This window comes from Electrona antarctica (assembly GCF_951216825.1).
Source record: "Electrona antarctica genome assembly, chromosome: 19".
NCBI lineage: Eukaryota > Metazoa > Chordata > Actinopteri > Myctophiformes > Myctophidae > Electrona > Electrona antarctica.
In genome coordinates this window covers 4,011,595-4,033,824 of record NC_136800.1, presented here as the reverse complement: position 1 = coordinate 4,033,824, position 22,230 = coordinate 4,011,595, and the positions used below count along the sequence as shown (strand labels likewise).

At 40.5% G+C, this 22,230-nt stretch overlaps 2 protein-coding genes across 2 annotated transcripts; both read right to left on the bottom strand.

Annotated features, from left to right (window-relative positions):
- Positions 1-278: 278 nt before the first annotated feature.
- cdk5 (cyclin dependent kinase 5) lies at positions 279-9,656 on the bottom strand. Its single transcript, XM_079529184.1, has 12 exons — positions 9,469-9,656; positions 9,123-9,211; positions 8,946-9,013; positions 8,753-8,813; positions 8,586-8,642; positions 8,304-8,399; positions 7,149-7,223; positions 5,982-6,078; positions 5,441-5,510; positions 4,970-5,030; positions 3,883-3,963; positions 279-3,415 (listed from the first exon to the last, which is right to left on the bottom strand). Exons 1-12 carry the CDS (start codon positions 9,503-9,505, stop codon positions 3,329-3,331), a joined length of 879 nt encoding a protein of 292 aa, XP_079385310.1. The 5' UTR covers positions 9,506-9,656; the 3' UTR covers positions 279-3,328.
- A 3,131-nt stretch (positions 9,657-12,787) lies between these two features.
- abcb8 (ATP-binding cassette, sub-family B (MDR/TAP), member 8) lies at positions 12,788-22,163 on the bottom strand. The gene is made up of 16 exons (XM_079530144.1): positions 21,933-22,163; positions 21,171-21,507; positions 20,924-21,079; positions 20,652-20,746; positions 19,848-19,953; positions 18,766-18,927; positions 18,574-18,659; positions 18,247-18,344; positions 17,987-18,092; positions 17,834-17,867; positions 16,716-16,852; positions 16,182-16,276; positions 15,936-16,069; positions 14,203-14,350; positions 13,489-13,739; positions 12,788-13,380 (listed from the first exon to the last, which is right to left on the bottom strand). Exons 1-16 carry the CDS (start codon positions 22,028-22,030, stop codon positions 13,282-13,284), a joined length of 2,142 nt encoding a protein of 713 aa, XP_079386270.1. The 5' UTR covers positions 22,031-22,163; the 3' UTR covers positions 12,788-13,281.
- Positions 22,164-22,230: the final 67 nt, after the last annotated feature.

Below are 22,230 nucleotides of genomic sequence, written 5' to 3'. Positions count from 1 at the left end.
AACCAAGAGGAATACTAGGAAAGTGCAAAGTCCACTCTTCATTCAAAATTAAAATTTGTAAAATTAAAGCAGTGCTATTTATTTAATGCAAACTGCTGCAGGATTACAGCAGTCTGGCCGTCTTGTACCCACCACGAAAATGGCGTCAACCATGACTACAAATAGGCATAGAAATGCTTGTAGATCTGAGTGTCATGTTTCATTACTTAATGAAGAGCCTCTGTACCAAATGAAAAGCTGTTGTGTATATAGAAAAGAAATGACAATGCAAAAAAAGCCAACATTCAATTATCAATAAATACATGCATTCCTTTCTTGTCTTACATCAGCAAAATGAAAATAAACATTTTCCCTATTTAACGACTTCAAAGACAACTCGTAACATAGGGGGGTGGGGGGAGTAACAATAAACAGAAGTAAAATAACACTGCACATTTTGTAAGCTTGTAACCAAATTAAGTAGCCAAAATACACATACTGCATAGCAAGTGGTGCAAAACAATCATTAAATGAGAATACAGGTGTGTTTTTGGGGTTTTCTTTTTTTCCCCCACCTCTCACTATTACAAAAGCTCATCTTTAATGAGCTAAAACATATCGGGTTAATGAGAAAAGATCATGTTAAAAATAATGCAACAACTCACTCATGGTCCTCTCTGAATCTATGTTGGCCCATTCATTAAAGGGCCACTTCACCCCTTTTGCAACCAGATCTTATTTTAATGATGTTTGGGAGAAAGGGACACTTTCCTGGGGGTTTTGATGTACGTCTGTGTTTTTAGATATTTTAGTATTTCAATGTGCCAGTGATGTCATGGACACTGGTCTCACTTCCTTCCTGGATGTTGTCTCAGTAAGGGTGCTTCCACACAGTAGATTCACGAAGATGCCAAAAGCCACGTTGAGCGTCAGGCGTCTCTTCCTGTTTTTTTTTTAAACAGCTGGTGGATGGAAATTAAGCTCCACCCACGCTGCAAAAGGCCGCGTCGGCCAGAAAACTAGAAACGCTTGCCTCCCGCGGCAAGTGGAAGCTGAGCGCGAGCGTCATTTTCCATCCACCAGCCGTCTAAAAACCAAGGACTGTCTAAAGAGGACGAGACGCGAAGACCGCACGGGCGACGCCATGTTGCTTATGGTGCTCCATGGAAGGAAATAAACATGCGCAATGGGCTATATGCAGCCAACACTTCCGCGTTCAGCTTCCTTGGTCTCAACTGCGCATGTTTCTTTCCTTCCATGGAGCACTATAAGCAACATGGCGTCGCCCGTACGGTCTTCGCGTCTCGTCCTCTTTAGACAGTCCTTGCTAAAAACCAGGAAGAGACACCTGCCGCTTGCGGCATTTGGCATCTTCGTGACTACTGTGTGGATGGATGCAGTCTAAGACCGCCCACTCCCTCTCCACAAGGTGGGGTGAGTGCAGCAAAGCATTGTGGTCATTGTAGTAATCCAGCACAGTGAGACCAGTGTCCATGACATCACATACACTTTGAAATACTACAATATCTAAGACTAAAAACACATATTACACACGTACAAACCCCAGGAAAGTGTTTCTCGTCTCCCAAACATTAAAATAAGGTTGCAAAAGGTCTGAAGTGGCTCTTGAACCACCTGTCTCTCAGTGTTAAACATACTTGATATAAATATGCAAATGATTTACTGTAGAATGGAACTGCCATTTTACAAAGTGCAAAAACAAAACAAAAGTAAAGCCTGAGAAACACGTTCTTTTCTTTTTCCACTTCCAATTATATTATACAATCGTTTATTAAAAGCAGTGGGAAAGGTTGTGTGTACACTACAGTACACACTACAAGTCTGTCTGTCTTTTCAGTCATTACTTTTTTAAATTAAGTATTAAACCAATATATTCTGAGTGTAGCAGTGAATCTCTGACATGTCCCTGCTGCTTTTTGATTTATTCCACTGGTATATTTGTTCACAACCATTCCATAAATGTGTTTGACAACGTCTCTAAACACAATTTAGCCACGAGTGTCCGCCTCTGACACTAAACACCAAAACTACGCAGCCATGGAAACGTTAATGCATATCATCTCTGACAACACAAATGTGTGAATCGTAGTTCTAACACAGGGGTTCTCAACCCGTGGGTCGCGACCCCTCGGGGGGTCGCCAAATTAGTTTGGGGGGTCCCCAAATTATTATTTTTTTTTTTTCACGATTTTTCAAAAATAGCAGACCTACAAGCTCGTAGCGCGCCACTCGGTGGCGCGCTATGAGCTTGTAGATCTGCTATTTTTCAATAGCTAAATTATAACATAATGCTTAAAACACCAAAAGGGGTTCCCGCCCAAAATGGGTTAAGGTTATTGTAGCAGTCAATTTATATTGGGGGTCGGGAGGGGGCGGGGCGGGGGTCCCGAGACATTGCCAAAGCATTTCCGGGGGTCCCCGGCCAAAAAGGTTGAGAACCCCTGTTATAACAGACCACAGACCGATGCTGTAATGACAACAGAGCTACCAGAGGTGTTGACCAGACAGTGGCCTTGTGGTTAGAGTGTCTGTCCTGAAACTGGGAGGTTGTGGGTTCGATCCCCGGCCGGGTCATACCAAAGACTGTAAGAATTAGACCTAATGTCTCCCTGCTTGGCACTCAGCATCAATGGGTTGGATTGGGGGGTCAAATCAACTAATGATTCCCGAGCGCGGCGCACGCTGAGGCTCACCGCTCCAAGAGATGGGTCAAATGCGGAGAACAAATTTCACTGCGGTAACGTCTGTGACTAATTGTACGACAAAGAAAGAAAATTAATATATATGTTGCACATTATGACTTTAAGAACCTAATTATTAACATTTCATAAACGTGAAATATTACAATAAAACTAAAAAAAGAAAGCTGTCACATTACAAACATTTGTGTTTAACAGCATACATTTTAAACTATGTTCTCAATGTAACATTAAGTAAGGGATGCACGTCGACATTTGAGCTGACCGCATATTTTGATCACTCACCGTTAGACTCAAATGGAGATAACAGCACAAATTGAAATTTGCCATCATGTAGGAGCAAATGAGTTGTGGCTGAGAACTGTAGATCCTACAGGGGTTAGAGTTGTTGTTTCTGCGTGATTAACACATTTCTGGGTTCAAAAGGATTACGTTACCTAGTGAGACCGAGAAAAGACAGACTGGCTTGCACCCAACTAAAAGCTATAGGCCACCAGGACGTTGCTCCACAAGGAGGCACAACAGAGTGATGTAGGGGAGTGTTATTGTATGGACTGGTCCTAATGACCCCAGAGTGAAGGACGATTGATTATGGCAGCTGTGGTTGTTCAGTAGATGGCAATTAAGCATTATGGAGGACAGAAGTCGGCGAAGTAGGGGTGCTGCAAGGCCTCTTCGGCAGAGATCCTTTGGACCGGATTACATTTCAACAGATTCTGGGCAAGAACAAAAGGAAGCGACAAAGGAACATTGTTAGTACAACGCACAGCCAGCCATACGTACATATGCAGATGATCAAATGCTTGTGCAGTCAACCCTTATACACCGTAACAATATTTAAGATAGCTATTGCTATATCTAAATTATATTCTTGTAGACCAGCGGTTCCCAAACCTTTATGGCCATGCACCCCCCTGTTACCTCCTGACCTAGCTGACACCCCCGCCACATGGAAATATAAATTGCATAAGCTATATAGAGACATACATTTCCTATTTATCAACATATATGCACATATATGAACCTGAATATGGCATATATATATATGCAGCATAGGCTATATTCTGCATGATTTTTGGGGTCCTTGACATGAAATAGTTTGAGAACCACTGATATAGAAACTGTTTTAGAAGACATGTGTAGAATCTAGTCTTAGGTCTAAATGGGTTTCTAAACGCATTACCTGCAATAGATCCCGTCCTGTGCTACTGAGTTTGGGGACCACGTTCACCAACGAGGTGGTGGCTGGATACATTGGGTACGGCTATAGGTGGAGAGGAGAGAGGTGCAGAAAAGCAGCAATTCACTACAAACATTTTTCAAATATATCATTGCTGTAGGAGTGTAGGAGGACCAGAGCATGTGAGCGGCGCGGAGCGGAGCAGGTGGATTTTGAATAGAGCGTCGAGCGGGTTTTAAAAATGAGTCAGAACAGCTTCCGGAGCGAGAACGGTCCTCCGCTCCGAGCCGTTCAGTGCACACGTGTTTAGAACCTAAACGCTTAGATTTTGTGTGTGCAGAGCGCATGATCTACCAAAAGTATGAAAGTGTGCTGAAAAATTGGAACATTCATCAAAACGTGTGATTCGTGTGGCGACCGACAGTGCCAGCAACATGATCAAGGCATTTAACATCCTCCCTGACGCTGAAGAGGAGGAGAAAGATGATGATGATGAAGTGGTGGAGGAAATTGCGGAGGAGGAACCTGCGCTCTCGCAAAACCAAGTGGACGCGGTTACTAATAATGTAGAGGCTATGGTAAACCAGTACTTAACCGTGTCAGGTTTACACCTGCGATGCCCAATTCATCTGCTTCAGTTAGCTATCAAAGATGCAGTTAACGAGCATAACGACCATTATGCAGTGAAAGTAGTGAAGGTAGAGCTGAGCTACAAGCTAACGACACACCGAAATGTGATGCGTTATGAGCTTGTAGATCTGACATTTTATTTTTACATTGAGTATAACAAACTTGTGACTAAATATACATACTGCTCAACAGCTTTGGTCCAACATAGGCTCTGGATAAAACGGTATATAGAACAGACCGGCAAGACGCCAACGCAAAGCCTCGTTCCTTTTTGGAGGAATCGTCGCCATTGTAAGCCTATAGAATGTGACCTAAAATGAGCCGATAGCATTTGGCATCTCTATCCAATCTTTGGTTTTGATTATATTTCGGACAACCTGGAAATATTCAGGGCACAGCTTTTTGGCGGTGACACACTTGCCGGTCTGGTCTGGTGTGGTGTATGGCATCGAAGGTTTACCTTGTAATCCGGGAGTTTTGTCATTGTCTGCCACTGTTCTTCAGTTGGTGTACCCAACAATGTAAGCATGGAGTTAAAGCGTTCACAACCGACTTCACATTGAAACATGTAAGTAACACTACTATAAGTAGATGAACATGTTGGCATTATCTACTTCACCCATGTTTGGGTGAACAATGTATTTAATATAATTAAGTTTAATAAATCCTAATCAGATTTTAAACTAAATATAACTAGGCCTAGCAAGTACATATTTAGTAAGTACATTTTATTCATAAAGCACCTTTCAAAACAAAGTTACAAAGTGCTGTACAGTGAAACAACAATATAAAACCCATCAAGTTAAAACGAGGCACACAGGAGCAATAACACAACGAGAAATAAAAGCAAAACCATTGACAACATTGAAGAAGGTCAGATAAATAAATACAAAATACTAATTATGTACTAATAAAAAGGTCAAAAGGATATCTGAAGATTCTCTTCAACTGGTCATCCACATCATTCCCAGGGAACAATGGTCTCCCTGCATTTGCCAACTCTAAAAAACAGTAAATGATTCACACTTCAGGTTCTGAACATACTGTACAAAAACACAGATTCAACCAATACATTACATGATGGTTTCATTAATATAGCCAGTGGCGTGCACAGACATTTAGAGGGGCAGGTGCTCAAGTTAAAAAAGGGCACCTTGTGCAGCGCGTGGAACCGGCCGGTTGCCTTAATCTATTTTGGGCGGGAACCCCTTTTGGTGTTAGCATTATGTTATGCTTTAGCTATTGAAAAATAGCAGATCTACAAGCTCATAGCGCGCCACCGAGTGGCGCGCTATGAACTTGTAGGTCTGCTATTTTTGAAAAATCAAAAAAAAGAAAGAAAAAAAAGTTTTTTTTTCTTTTTTTTTCCCAAAAGGGCACATTGCCAAAAGGGCAGGGGGTGCTCTAGCACCCCCTAGTGTCTATCTGTGCACGCCACTGAATATAGCATGTGCTAAGGCTCAATGACAAACCTGCAAAAATGCAACCAGCAGACCACATGTCAATTGAGGTAGAATAGAGTTTAGCACCGAAGAGGACATCCGGAGGCCGGTACCATAATGTCACCACCTGGAGAAGAGCACAGATGCTTCACTACACCACTGTGTCATCACTACATCATTTGGTGGAAGTATATATACACAGATGCTTCACTACACCACTGTGTCATCACTACATCATTTGGTGGAAGTATATATACACTGCTATATATATATATTTTTTTAAAGGTAGGGATTGTAATTGATCATAACATTTTCAAAAAGATACAGGTTTGTTCCTTCAACAAGACGACAAATAGAAAAAGGATAATTTGTCAGATTTGAGCCCATTTAGACCCGAGGATGCATCTGTGTCACCTTATAACCACTTTAACCATTATTTAAACTATCTGTTGAAAAGCAGATCTACAAGCTCATAGCGCGGCACCGAGTGCCGCGATACAAGCTTGTAGATCTGCTATTTTTGAAAAATCATGAACACGTCTGCCAATCTTTGAATATACTCTTTCACAGCAAACTTTTTTAACTCGAAGATTTGCTTCTGGGGGGTCCCTGGAACAACATATTTTGAGATGGGGGTCTGCAGCCAAATACTTATCATTCTGGAGGTCCTTGACATGCAAAGTTTGAAAACCACACAGGTTTTTCAGACCTGATTCGGTCCTCAGGTCTTAACCCATTCTGGGCGGGAACCCCTTTTGGTGTTTTAAGCATTATGTTATACTTTAGCTATTGAAAAATAGCAGATCTACAAGCTCATAGCGCGGCACCGAGTGCCACGCTATGAGCTTGTAGATCTGCTATTTTTGAAAAATCGTGAAAATGTGCCACAAATCTTTGAATATATATTCTTTCAGAGCAAACTTTAACTCAAATCTTTGCTTCTGGGGGGGTCCCTGGAACAACATTTTCAGATGGGGGTCCACGGCCAAATGCAGATAATTCTGGGGGTCCTTGACATGAAAATGTTTGAGAACGACCAACATAGAAACATGGGTCTAAATTGGTTAATGGCATAGAATTATGTTTAATAGATATTGTCCCATAGTAACCATTGCTGTTGAGTCACAAGCCTTTGGTCAGTTCCATACAGGGGTAACTCCTGTCTCTCCAGCTCTTTAGTGAACAGAAAATGCATACCTCAGCAGAGTAACACCTCACTGGAATCCCAAAGGCTCGAGCCAACCCAAAGTCAGCCAGCTTCAATTCCCCATTCTGGAGAAAAGACAACAGTGATCTTGCAATAAGACATTAAGGGCAGTATTATGCGTGTCTTAAGTACCAGGTCTTATTACTTAACTTAAGGCCTGGAGGCGTGATCAATGCCATTTGGCCACTCAGAATAGCCAAATGGCATTGACCATGCCTCCAGGTCTTAAGTTAAGTAATAAGACCTGGTACTTAAGACACGCATAATACTGCCCAAAGTCATCATCACAGATTCACGGTGCAACACGTAGTTTACTCGAAGATCGGCTGTTTTCGTGGAGCGAGCGACACGTCGTGTGACAGAGTGACAGAGTATAAAAGCAATGCTCACGTCACACCTTAAAGTATGGTGTTACTTCGTTACCAAAGCAACCTATGCCGATACCATCTATGTCTAAAATACACAAATCTGATCCGATCACTTGCAAACCACAGTCTGAACAGTCTGCCCAACACGTTATGTGAGGGATGCACCGAAAGGGAAATTCTTGGCCGAAACCAAATATAGGAAACAGTTGGCCAAGAACCGAATATGATTAATATTATATATATTTTTTCCTACCATTGCTGTCACCTTAAAGCTACCCGATTATGGCAAAAGACATGATTATGGCAAAACTTAAATAATAATCACTATTATGGTTCCATAAAACATTTATTCAGCACTTTTGAATGCATTAATTGCATACACTATTCGGTGATATATTTTCGGCCCGAAACCGAATAGGTCGAAAATGCATTTTTAGCCATTTTCGGCCGAATATTTTCTGTGGCCGAATATTCGGTGCATCACTATGAGGAACTAATGGGATTTGCCTGCAGTCTGAATAAAGCCTACAACCTTTTCATCACCTTAGGTTTTGCAATACCTGTGACATGTGTTTTGAATTTGATTGTACATTGACTTGAACAATAAGTCATGAATCACACAAAGAATGAACATGATGTGTCCTTCTTCGAGCCTTCAGTTTAGCATGATAGGCAACAATTAGGCATGGGGAAAAAATAAATGATTTGCCTGCACAGCAATGAATAATTGCTAGTAAGCTACCCCCAACTGTCAAGGTTCACCAGCATTATACTCACTCTGTTTATGAGGAGATTCTGTGGCTTAAGGTCTCTGTGGAGAACATTTCGACTGTGGCAGAACGCAAGGCCCTTCAACAGCTGGTACATAAATGACTGCACAGGAGAGAGAAAGTCAAAGGTTCATGACAGCAAGTTTAAAGATTACATTTAAAGTAATTGAATGCTAACCTATAAATACATATTGATTACATGTTGACTTCCTGCGCCAATTCTGCCATCTGAAAAACTATGCCATTCAAAATGTAATCCCACGTCAGTTCAAAATGTACAATGTCTCACCTTCACAGTTTCTGGATCTAGATCGCCATTGCAACTGTCAAAATACTTCTTCAAGTCCTGGAATATAGGGGTCTCAATTAAGTTAATCTCATTCAGTCACACTTATTTTTGATCAACATAAAGACCACACAACTGCCTACAAAGAAAATGAGACAGGTTCTCTTTACCTGATCACAATATTCAAAAACCAAGGTTAACTTCTTATCACTGTGTAAAACATCATGTAGCCTGTGGGAAACAAGAGCATTCTCCATGAATAACACTCACTGACTTCCAGGCAGCTTGAACCACAGTCAACCGCAATTAAGATCCAGACATTACTGGAGCAATTTTACATTTTCGGGGGCAAATAATACTGACCTGACAATGTTTTTATGTTTCAGCTCTTTCAGGAGACATATTTCTCTCAGTGCAGAACTTGGCACCCCCTGAAAGGACCATGAAAGCTCAAATGAAATGGGCATGCTGGTCAACAATGCTCGATATAAGAGAAACTCGGTGTTGTTTATTATGAATCCATAATCCATATATATGTACCTCATCGTCGTCATCCAGTCTAACCCTTTTCAAAGCCACGATTTCGTGGGTTTCTCTGTTTTTAGCCTTGAACACAGTACCATAAGTCCCTTCGGGAGACAAATAAAGAAATCATCGAGTATGACTACTGTATAACGTAAAGCTGACCCAAAAAGCAGACATCCTCTCTCACAGTACGATAATTGTTACTTCCATTGTAATGAATACATGATGACACAATATCTGTTATCCTCAGTTTAGAGTCAGTACAATTATCTCCCTGCAATATGCAAATTGAGCTATATCAAGCTAGCTAAAGCAAACGTTAGCTTTGTGGAGTAAAAACAAAAAGCAGTATGGATCTTACCCTCTCCAATTTTTTCAAGCTTTTCATATTTCTGCATGTTTGGCCAATAACACTAGCCTATATTCAGCCGGCAAACAAGTAACCGCGCAAAACTCCAGCTTTGGGTTTGATGTTTTGCTAGCTAATGTAGAAGAGCTCTGGGCACTAGAAGTCACTTCATCTCGCGAGACGGATCAGTGGTTGGATGAGAGATCATGCAAACTTGACATCTAGAGGCTAAATTATGAATTGCACCCAGACTTTAGAGAATAAGACCCAGACCTTCAGAACATGGTAGTGGAACAATAACGATAACGGTTTTCATGGGAGCGCTTGGGTCAGAGACAGAAGAATTTACAGAAAACTAAAAGTGTCATTCTTTTTGAATGGCCCCCGTAAATAAAGTCTGAGTTTACCCTGCCAGCGCTTTCTCCCCATGCCCATGTACCTTTTTTACTTTCTTTATATGATGATTTCCTGTTATTTTTTATTTATTTTCAGTCACTGGTATTTCTCTAAATGTTCTGATGAATTGAAAATGGTGGACCCTGTTGTAAACAAGTGTAATGCTTCATCATGGTGTCGTCCACCATAACAGCTTTTGTATTGACTTTGGCTTTCGTTTGAAATGTATCCATTCTACCTACTGTGATATACATTTTCAATCAATCGACAGTATCCAAGAAGTGGTTAAATTCGCTATGCCACCAAAAATGTGAAATGCGCCCTACCAACAGAAATATAAAAGTGTGTACAAAACTGAACATCCTCTCCTTCAAAACCGCTCTAAACACACAGCCAACTCAAGGTACGGCCACGGAGCCGACTTGGGGACCCAACGCAGCTCCTCCCAGGAAAACAAACAAATTAACGGAGCTGAACGTGAATCCCCCCCACCGCCCACCCCTTTTTTTCCCTCACTGTATATGTTTCTTTTCCCTTTTTACCTCCTTTATGATGAATTCCTATTCTGTCTATAGAAGTGTCTATTTGTACGTCTCTAAATGTTTTGATGATTTGAACATGGTGGACCCTATTGGAAACAAGTGTAATGCTTAATTGGGTCGTCCACTCACAGTTAACAGCCTTTGTATTGAGTTTGTGCTTGAAATGTACTGTAATTCTGCAAACTGTTAATAAATTCGGAACTGTAGCACCTGTACAAAATCCAAGCGTATGCCCCCCCCCCTCCATAGTATGGTATCCCTCTGTCACTAAATATACTTTTCTGAAACTAAAGTATTTAATCAACTAATCAATCAATAAATAGGGATGTCAGGGTTCAAGTGGTTCAGAGAAAAAGGGGGGAAAACAGACCATCTTCTAAGTAGTTAGGTCGGGTCAAATGCAGGTGTGTGTGTGTGTGTGTGTGTGAGAGAGAGAGCGTGTGTGTGTATAGTATGTGTGTATGTATAGGCCTATAACTTATATATCCATAACGTACAGTAAATATCAAATACTCAATTATTGAATCGATTAACTTGGTTTGCCGTTCTCTAAGAAACTACCCATTGCATAGTAAGAGAAATGTTTGTCCTAAGAACTTTTGGCTTCCTTGTGTTTTGCATTTATTCATGGAGGAAGGCATCACTGAACCTGTTTTTGTCCAAAAACAAAAAATACAATGCAACAGTGCAATATATTATCAAGAAAATAGACAATCCAATCTAGTTCAATTTGAATAACAGTGACATCTGGAGGCTATCTGGACTGCTTTCTATGACAAACTCCACTGTTGAAATAACATGAGTAACATGATCCATACAAGCCATGATGATGTCTCCATTTTGTCAGCTGTGTTGCAAATTAAGTTGTCTTGGGATCACGTTAGCATGATTCGGAGGTGGTGACAATATCTACAATGCAACAACAGTGAGTTTGCAAAAAATATTAGCATTGCCATGCTAATATTTACATTATTTCTGTAATATTATATGCTAATAAAAATAAATACATAAATAATGTTTGAATGGATAAATGCAAAGGATTGAATCTATATATATATATATATATATTTTAAACTATTAGTTATATATACTAATAGTTATATATACTATACTAAACTATTTTAAAGCCGCGTCACACACAGCATTTCCTGCCGCATCGATATGGTACGATATGATAATCGGCAAGGAATACGATACAATTATTGCCATATCGATTAATTGAACCCACCCCTAGCTGATATTGGGATATAATTTATTTCATGCCTTTAATATGTGTCTCTCTCTTATCCCCAAATAGTGCACAGTTTTCCGGGAAGACTGGACACCTCAAGTGCCCACTGCCCAGGCCTCTACCCAAAAAGTGTATGTATTCTGCCTTTTTATACTTATTTCATAGTCACAGTGAAGAGAGCCAGGAAACACAGAGAAAGAGTAGGAGAGTAACATGCTGCAAATAGTCCACTGTCGGCCATTACTAGACCCCCTGAGCGATTAGAGCACATGTGACACAACCTAACAACTATCAGGTCACCCCCTTATTTGGTTTGTTTGTTCATATTTTCAAATAGCAGGTGACGGTTTTCATGGGAGCGCTTGGGTCAGAGACAGAAGAATTTACAGAAAACTAAAAGTGTCATTATTTTTGAATGGCCCCCATAAATAAAGTCTGAGTTTCCCCTGCCGGCGCTTTCTCCCCATGTACATGTTTTTCCCTTTTTTACTTTCTTTATATGATGATTTCCTGTTCTTTTTTATTTATTTTTTTATTTTATTGAAGTGTATATTTGTACGTCTCTAAATGTTCTGATGAATTGAAAATGGTGGACCCTGTTGTAAACAAGTGTAATGCTTCATCATGGTGTCGTCCACCATAACAGTTTTTGTATTGACTTTGGCTTTCGTTTGAAATGTATCCATTCTACCTACCAGTGGCGTGCACAGACATTTAGAGGGGCAGGTGCTCAAGTTAAAAAAGGGCACCTTGTGCAGCGCGTGGAACCGGCCGGTTGCCTTAATCCATTTTGGGCAGGAACCCCTTTTGGTGTTAGCATTATGTTATGCTTTAGCTATTGAAAAATAGCAGATCTACAAGCTCATAGCGCGCCACCGAGTGGCGTGCTACGAGCTTGTAGGTCTGCTATTTTTGAAAAATCAAAAAGAAAAAAGGGAAAAAAAATATTATTATTATATTTTTTTTCAAAAGGGCACATTGCCAAAAGGGCAGGGGGTGCTTTAGCACCCCCTAGTGTCTATCTGTGCACGCCACTGCTACCTACTGTGATATACATTTTCAATCAATCGACATGTGACACACAACCTAACAACTATCAGGTCACCCCCTTATTTGTTCATATTTTCAAATAGCAGGTGATCCTCATGTTGTGTATAGTTTGACTACATGGCTTTTTATAGCCCACATTACACGTTGCACCGATCTACTACTCATTATGCAGGTTTCATCCAGGTAACACTACTCAGCTGCACTGATTATCTAAAAGAAAACTGTCCATGTGTCATAGCACTAAAAAGGCGGGGGGAAAAAAACAGTAATATGTTTTACTTAAAAGTATGATTTATTTTCTTAATCGATGACTACATTATGTTCTTTATCAAAACAATAATTCTACGCAGGACATGGCAAAAGAATCCTGCAAAAACCTTTAAATTAAATACTGTACAACAGTGTTCATGAACAATAATCAAACCCCGATGAACACCAGAAGGTACCAACTACAATAGACATTCACATACTGTAGGTACAAATGGACTTTGAACATCTGACCATCACTAGCGTTACAGAGTACATACTTACATACTATTGTTCATCTGCAAGACTTGCCATTGGATTTTAAAATGACATTTAACTGACAGTACTATCACACACCATTTATTTATCTTGGTCATTTTTCTGTCCCTCGGCTGTTTGCCTGCGGATCAGATCAGAATATAGTCCTCCTTTGTTGAGCAGCTCCAGATGTGTCCCAGCCTTGGGGGCAAAACAATACATACAGTAGGTGTTACGATTTAACTGCTGCTGTACATTATAGAGTCTGACACGTAACATGTTCATCTAATGATCTGTCTGCCTCCTCACCTCCACAATGCGGCCATTGCTCATGACACAGATGAGGTCGGCCCCCTGAATAGTGCTGAGTCGATGGGCGATGATGAGCACTGTGCGACCCTTGGTGGCCCTTTCCAGAGCCTCCTGCACCACTCGCTCCGACTCTGCGTCTAGAGCACTAGTGGCCTCATCCAACACCAGGATGGTGGGGTTTTTAATCAAGGCGCGGGCAATGGCGATACGCTGTTTCTGACCACCCGATAGTGTCACGCCACGTTCGCCTGGGCATCCAGAGAAAAGGCAACGTGTCAATACATTTTAATCTAGATTATATGGCATACAATTTGAAATCAGGTGTTAAAAAAAACGTTAAAGGTTTCATGACATACATTTTCATTGGGTATTTATTGGGTTTTTTATGACCTCAATTACACCCACAACCTGAACATTGAACATTCAGTGGATTTTCTGTGGTCTGAAGCCTTTTGAGCTGCAATGAAAACAGGCAATCGTCCCTCAACACTGACAGTGGCATTTGCTCGCAAATTGTTATGTCATATATGGGATTTGTGGACTCTTACCTCACAGTCCACAGGCAAATCAGAGCCACAGTATTGTTTGAGCCAGAAAACCCCAGACCACAGAAAATCTACTGAATGGTTTTTTTTTGGGTGCAATTGAGCTCAGAAAACAAAACAAAACAAAACAAGTTAATGTCACGATCCCTTTAATTAGTGTACATACCGACCACAGTGTTATAGCCATCTGGGAAACTTGTGATGAAACGGTCAGCATTGGCCTGCTTGGCAGCGTTGATGACCTCGACATCAGAGGCCCCGGGCTTCCCAAAGCGTATGTTCTCCATCACAGTGGAGGCAAACAACACTGGCTCCTACAAAGACAGTTATACAACAAAAAAACAGGTATAAAAATGACCCCATATAACTGCTGTACTGACGGGTTACAATCAACATTCATTCCCATCTCAAATTACTCCACATCAGTCAGTCACTGGTATTTATCGGCTCCTAGCTTCGATTGGCAGTGATGGAAACACTAATGCACATTTTTGCTAATTGTTCTGGCACCATGCTACTGTATGAGAGAGCTACTTTTGATTTGAGGGAAGAGGAAATATAGTCCTTTGGTATAGTCTTTAAAATATTGTTATATACATACATTCATGAATCCACTTGCTGACCGGCTGTCGGTATTAAGCAATTTGTTTTATAGGGGTTTATATGTGTGATCCTACCATTAACATCCTATATAAAAGGCAAGATTTTCACATTTTCATTATACTTTATATAGCATGTGACATGTCAAACTAGGGGGTTTTCATGATTCTGAATCCATTCCCAGCATTAGTTTTGCACAAAAAACACTCCTTGGGCTAAAAACGGCCATAGCCATTTGCCCAAATGTGCCCAAAATGTGCTGATCTCATCACATTTCATCACATTTGTGATGACGGCTAGCCCAAGGAGTGTTTTTTGTGCAAAACTAATGCTTGGAATGGATTCAGAATCATGAAAACCCCTAGTTTGACATGTAACATGCTATATAAAGTATAATGAAATTGACATTAGGATGTTATGTTAATTAATGGTAGGATCACATACTGTATAAACCCCTAAAAAACAAATTGCTCAATACCGACAGCCGGTCAGCAAGTGGATTCATGAATGTATGTATATAGACAATATTTTAGGCCAATAAAAAAGACTATATACCAAATTTCCCATCCCACAAGCCCGGCTGCCGAACTAATTAGGAGCCCCTAAAAATAGCCCTGTGAACTGTGAACCATAACAATAATTTACAAGCACTTTGTGCAAACAAGAATTCAGAATCCAAAGGATTATACCCCCCACCCCCATGCCTTTTTATAATCACAAGCAATCGACAATCAATCAACAATTATTATCTTGATTTGGAAAGAACTTGTAATGTATTGCCTCTGGAAAGCATGCACCTGAGAGAGGAGGATAGACAGAGGTAGTATGAGTGTTTGTGTGAGAGAGAGAGAGAGAGAGAGAGAGAGAGAGAGAGAGAGAGAGAGAGAGAGAGAGAGAGAGAAGAGAGAGAGAGAGAGAGAGAGAGAGAGAGAGAGAGAGAGAGAGAGAGAGAGAGAGAAAGAGAGAAAGAGAGAGAGAAAGAAAGAAAGCAGGCACTTCACAAAACACTTATTTGTGAAGTGCACTATTTGTGAAGTGTATTTCTGATCGGTGAACCAATATTCTCCAGTGCTTGCGCCAAGCGTGCCCGCCCCTCTAGAGCAGAGAGCACACTGGCTGGGCCAGGCTGCTGACAAACGTTTAGGCTATCCAGCCTTCATCAGTGTGACTGATGAAGGCTGGATAGCCGAAACGTTTGTCATATGGTTTGAAATAAAACTTTTTGAACCACAGTCTTGGTGTGTGCGACCCATCACTTTATGTTTCTATAAATATAACTAAGTGAAAAAGTATTATTACCTGATTAATAAAGCCAATAACCTGTCCTCTGAGCCATAATGGGTCAAGTGTCCGAATGTCAAGCCCATCCAACATAACAACACCACTGGTTGGATCATAAAAACGCTCCATCAAGGACGCCACTGTGGACTTTCCTGCATTCCAGTACATAGGATGAAATATTTACACGCTTTGTAACACAAACAGCAGTTACACGCAGTTTTGGCAGGCAGTAAGACTGTGATTACGAGCTGAATATGTACTTACCTCCCCCAGATTCGCCAACAATAGCAATAGTTTTAGAAGGGGGTAGTGTTAAGTTGAAGTTCTTCAAGATCTCGTGACCAGGTCTGGTTGGATAGCTATACACATTCACATAACAAATAACATATATGAATGTTACCCAGAAAATGTATATTAAAGAAATAATTAACGTTATTTCAATCGAATCTCCTGCTCACTAATGCCTCAGAGATGGACTGAGGATAAAAATGTACCTGCCATGACATTATCTCAGGTGATTCAAACATTTTTATAAAACGTATTGATGCTACAACCTTAGCTACTATTTTAGCATGTGGTCCAGGAAGAGAAAGGTAGTAGGTTCCATTATATGGAAACTATCATTAGACAGAAATGACTATTAGTGGGGATCAGAATCAGCTTTGTTGTCACATCACAGGTATATAAAAAAAAGTGTGAAATTTGTTTTCATGCATAGTTATGCAAGCATTGATTATGGAGAGTAGGTTGAACAAAGGTGAAGTATTCCATTGATGTTTAATGAAGCGAGGTTCTTACCTGAATGAAATGTTCACAAAGTCAACCCGTCCCATAAGAGAACTGAATGGAATGCGTCCTCCCCCAGCGTTTGGAATAGTAGGTTTCAAAGCCAGATACTCAAAAACCCGGGCACCAGAACTCATGCCTCTCACCATCTGTACAGGAAATGTTGGACAGAAAAATAAATGTCCTGGCAAGAAATTGATTTAGGGCAGCAACCATCGATTATTTTCATTCAGTGAGTATTCTATCAATTAATTTAAAATAAATATAATAATAATAATAATTAATAATAATAATAATAATAAAGCACAGGGTTTGTAAAAAAAAAAAAAAACGTGCTTGGAAAAACAAAATGTATTTATCGAATTGAAAAATAAATGTCCTGGCAAGAAATTGATTTAGGGCAGCAACCATCGATTATTTTCATTCAGTGAGTATTCTATCAATTAATTTAAAAGAAATATACTACTAATAATAATAATAATAATAAAGCACAGGGTTTGTAAGAAAAGAAAACGTGCTTGGAAAAACAAAAGAAAAACAAAATGGATTTCTTTTCGAATTGATCCTTTTTTAAGTGGTGCAACGGTAGATTAGAGTTAAGTGACTTGTGTGTGGGTGGGTGGCTGGCTGGGTGCGTCTGAGCACGAAAACAGCATGGTTGTTTTTCACCACCTGTGCGCAACCTAACACACACACAAACACACACGCACATATTAACTGTACTGTATATATGGTGATTTTGGGTGTGCCAGTATAGTACAGTGACAGTACAGTACAGTAGAGGGACCCCCACACGGAGTTGCACCACTTACTTCACACGGGTGTGATTTTTTTTTATAATCAACTAAATTGTTCAGGTTGATTACTGAAGCCCATTTTTTACTTACTTTTAACTGTTTGAAAAGTTTCCCCTATGTGCTCAAAATATAGATAATTTATGCTCCTTATACTGTATATTTAAAATTGCTGAAATAAATAAATAAAACATTTTTGTATTTAACTAAATATATGATTCATATCCAAATCCATTAGTTCAATAAGGTGTTGCACCCCTAAATTCATACCACCTGCACGTGTACTGCATTTCTACACATGTAGCACTCAGATTCATGCTTTCTTATCCCACTCACCTGTCCAAAAAGGATAGAGATGCCAGCCAAAGACCTGAGGGTAGAGTGTACACATTAGCTACAGTATGTCAGATTACAGTACATGATCGTTGTACACAGTGGTGCGGTGCATTGTGCAATGATTCACCGTGACCACACGGAACTACCTCTTACCTCTGAACCGTTTGAGAGGCTACAAGGAAAGACATGAGGTCTCCAGGGGACAATTCATTACCGGCCATCAAAGATCCTCCGGCGAAAATAGTTCCTAGAACAATACCTGTGTGAACAGAATACAACATGAAAATAATAATAATAATAATAATAATGAAACAGTAATCTAATATTTACACTTCATGCCAAAAATAACAGAACTGAACAGTCAGCTGAAAAATGTGATATTAAAAATAAATTACAGAAAGAGATGCACTCACAGTTTAGGGCAACATTTGACAGGCCTTGGAAAACAGCAATCCCTGTACCAAGACTTTCATTCATCTCACACGACTTGTCCACTTCAAATGCATATAATCTTTAATGAAAAAATAAATAATAATAATAATAAAATGCAAATTGAAAGATTTAACAGATGCACAGTACATATAGATAGACAAATCCACAGAGGGGTGCACTGCTCCATGGATTAGGGCCTGTAGGACAGGTGTAGGTAATCAGTAAATGGAACACCTCAGCAATGTCCAGGGCAATGTCCAGGGTCCAGGGCACCCCTCTGTGGATTTGTCTATACAAATCTCACTTACAGCAGCTCTCGCTCTTCCATGGCAAAGGCTTTCACTGTTCGCACGTTGCCAAGTGCCTCGTCTGCCACACCTGTCGCTTTCGACACCTAAAGTTCCATACAGTACAATCAAGACGCTATCACAGATTCAGACAGCAGGATGTTTCAGACAACAGAACGACAATGAAAGGCACAATCATTCATGGGGTCACACCTGTTCTTGAGCCAAGCGTGACAGCTTGCGAAGGAACGAGCCAACCAAAGCCCCTGCTCCCACTAGACAGGGCAGGACGACCACGGTCAAGCCAGTGAGTTTGGGGGAGATGAAGTAAAGGGAGACAAAACAGCCAACTGTCTGTGTAGCACTCCGTAGGCCCTGTACAAATGTAAAACGACCAATAATTAGAACACCTGAAGGGGTATTTAGCTTTAAGACACTTCTGGGGTCGTCTTACTCGGCGTTTGTGTGCACCCCAAACCGTGTTTTAAGTTGCTCGACTCAATATATAGATTTCATATTCATTTTAGATACTCCTATATAAACCCATCGTAACGTCAAACTCCATTTTAACTATGTAGACTCATTGAAAAGACACGTCCCTGGTTCTGGTGACTGATATTGTCCTTCTAAAGCATGAGGCTGTGGTTTTTCAAAATTATCTTTTTATATACTTTTATATACTTTTTATATACATACTTATATTTTTATGGGAAAAAAGTAATGGAAAAAAAAGTATAATGGAAAAAGTTAAACACACACATTAGGAATCCGGACAACATCATAGAGTACATTAGGACATGGTCAAAATGAAGTTTAAAGTAACAACTGGTTCATATACCGTAGGCGGGGTGTGGTGTGTCTGATTTCTGAATGAAAACCGGACTGGGGTGCCCACAAAACTAGACATAAAATGATTCAGAAGTGTCTTAAAGTGAAATACCACCTTTATATTTGTAAATGTATTATGTACACCTGGTACCACCGTACCACACTTGAATAATGCTGTTGTCTAGTCATTCAAGTTTTCAACAAGTAGCATAAGTATCTAAACCGCAGGAATGTAAACATTAGGAACACACTTTTTATTTATTTATTTCATGTCATCGCTGCTTGGGTAGAAAACAGTAGCAGATGATGGATGGAGCCCGCACACCACAGGTACAAAAATACTTTCTTTATTGAGAAATCTGACAGATTTCTCAATAAAGAAAGTATTTTTGTAAAATTCATATCGTAATGACTTATTGTTGGCATATTTCCATAGAAACTTTATCTGCAAGAAAATAACATCATACCTGAGAAATGACCAATTTAAAAGATGACTTGAACTCCTGAATGTCAGCAGTCAAGCGGTTCACCAGTTGACCAGTCTTATTGGCATCAAAGAAAGCCACATCTTGCCTAAGAAAAGGTAACAGGCAAGGTGACCATTACTGTGGTCAATCCCAGGTCTTCACTGTGGACAATTCTATTGACAGCTTTATGGTTTAACTTAACTATCTTTTCAAACCTATCATAGCATCCCAATGTAGACATTCACTTTTGCTCAAAAGTAACTTTGCTCTGTTCTTTGTGTTATTAAACAGCTAAGGTTTATTAGCCTAATTTTGTGTGCATCATTGGGCCAGCATTTGAGTTGAGTTTTATATTATAACTAGTGGATGGATCATGAGGATACTGTTGCTTGATGTAAATACATTTCCTACATGTGTATTACATCAGAGAAAATGTCACATGGCGTGGAATAGCAGTAGCCTATCTAGAGGACTGAAATGCTTTATGAATATATGGCCCATTGCTACTCCATTTCTACATTCATTTCGATGTTGCACCAAACTCTCTGTAATGGGACTGGATGATGTCACCGTCTACCAGGGACATGCAGAGAGTGTTAGAGAGGCAGGGGCTGAAATCCCGTAAGAGGGCACTTTTGGATGGCATGGCATGGAAAGGAGTGGCATTTGCATTTCTTTCACAATAGTAAATACTGCATTCGTGGTCTGGAAAGGGCAGTTGTTTTACAGACGGGTAAAAAAAAAAAGGGCAGGGGCTGAAGCCCCCTTTGATGTCTATGTGTGCCGTCTACTGGGAGAAGGTACCTCAGTAACGAGGCGAAAAGGGTCTTTCTCATGTCTGCTGCTACTCTCTCTCCAACCCTGGACAGCAGGATGATGTAGCCGCTAGTCAACAGACCCTGTGTGAAATAGGTGATGATAATTAGTATAAGCAATGCCAGAGTGATCATATTGTTCACCATTGTTTCTTATTCATCCGAATTGTCATCGTTATATAATAATAATGCAGACACTTTGGAACAGTAATGGCATTGGTTCTTTCTAATTGTCATTTCACATCATTTTCATCAACTTACTTGGACACCGTACAGCCCAAGCAGCTTAAGGGCAGGTGCCCTGATCTCACCCACGTAGTCCCCTGCGTGATCACTCAAGTAGCGTGCCACAATATTCACCAAGTCTCCCAACATCAGGGGAATGTGGATATTTAAGATGGCAGCACCAAATGCAAGCTGAACAAAAGCAAAGTAATGACAGTTAAGCACATTCACATCACAGCAGGTCCCAGGCACAGATTTTAATCGAAGGTCGACTAATGCTTACCGCAACAGCTCCAATCAGAGCTAAGAGATGAGGTTTGACAAATTCCCACAGGATATGCCATTGAAACTCAGGCTCAGCCTCTTTGCCTACAACTTCAAATGGGGTGTTATTATTTACGTCTGCCTCACAATAAGCGACATGACCAAATAGCCGTGCAGAAACGGTGAGGGCCACTGGCCCCAGGATATACTTCAGAGCCCCGGGTGGCGCTTTAGACGACCGGGTGTGGGTCTGACGGACTGCTCTCTGGCCCAGGCTCCAAATGCGGTTAAAAGCATTACTGGGTTGTTGACAGGAGCTGTGTGCATTGGACCCTGGTGATCCATACAACCTGGATCTGAAATAAAATGGCAAGGGATGTACAGTAAATAAACCATATATTATGTATAGTCCAGGGTGTAGTACAGTAGGCTATTAAGTCACGAGCTAATGAGATGAGAGTCATGATGAGACAGTCTGACAGGTCATGTCAGGATGTCTGTCTAGTGGTCAGTATACATTCATCTGGACCAGGCAGTCAGTGTACTGTCACTACACGTTAATAAAGCCAAATGAAAACAAAGCTCTGCCATTGTCACTCACTGACTCACTGGCAGCAGTGTTTATTATTAGGTTTGATAGATACTTGTGATAACAGTGTAAAATGGGTCAAGCTCGGAAGCGCCAGGCCAACGTGTTAATTTCTAACCAACAGCTATTAGACAACTATTACAGTAATCTATTTGAATAACTTAGCCAAAGTCTCCCCATGTGTTATCCTACCTTGAAATATTCCATAAATCTGTGCCTTTATTGAATCGCGCGTGTAGTGGCCGCACTGCTGCAGGGCTGCTTACTCTACAACAAAGTAAGTGAAACATTATTTCGATTACTTCATGGGGGAATTATTTCCTTTAGGTTCAACTAATCACTAAGCGAAGAAGGATTCACCAAGGAGCACCATGCAGGCTGCCATCTTTACAGTAACCCCCAGGGTGCATTTCCCTGGGATTATGCATGTGAGCTTTGAACAGCGGCTTTGACAGACACCGAACCACACTCCTTGAAATGTGCAACATTA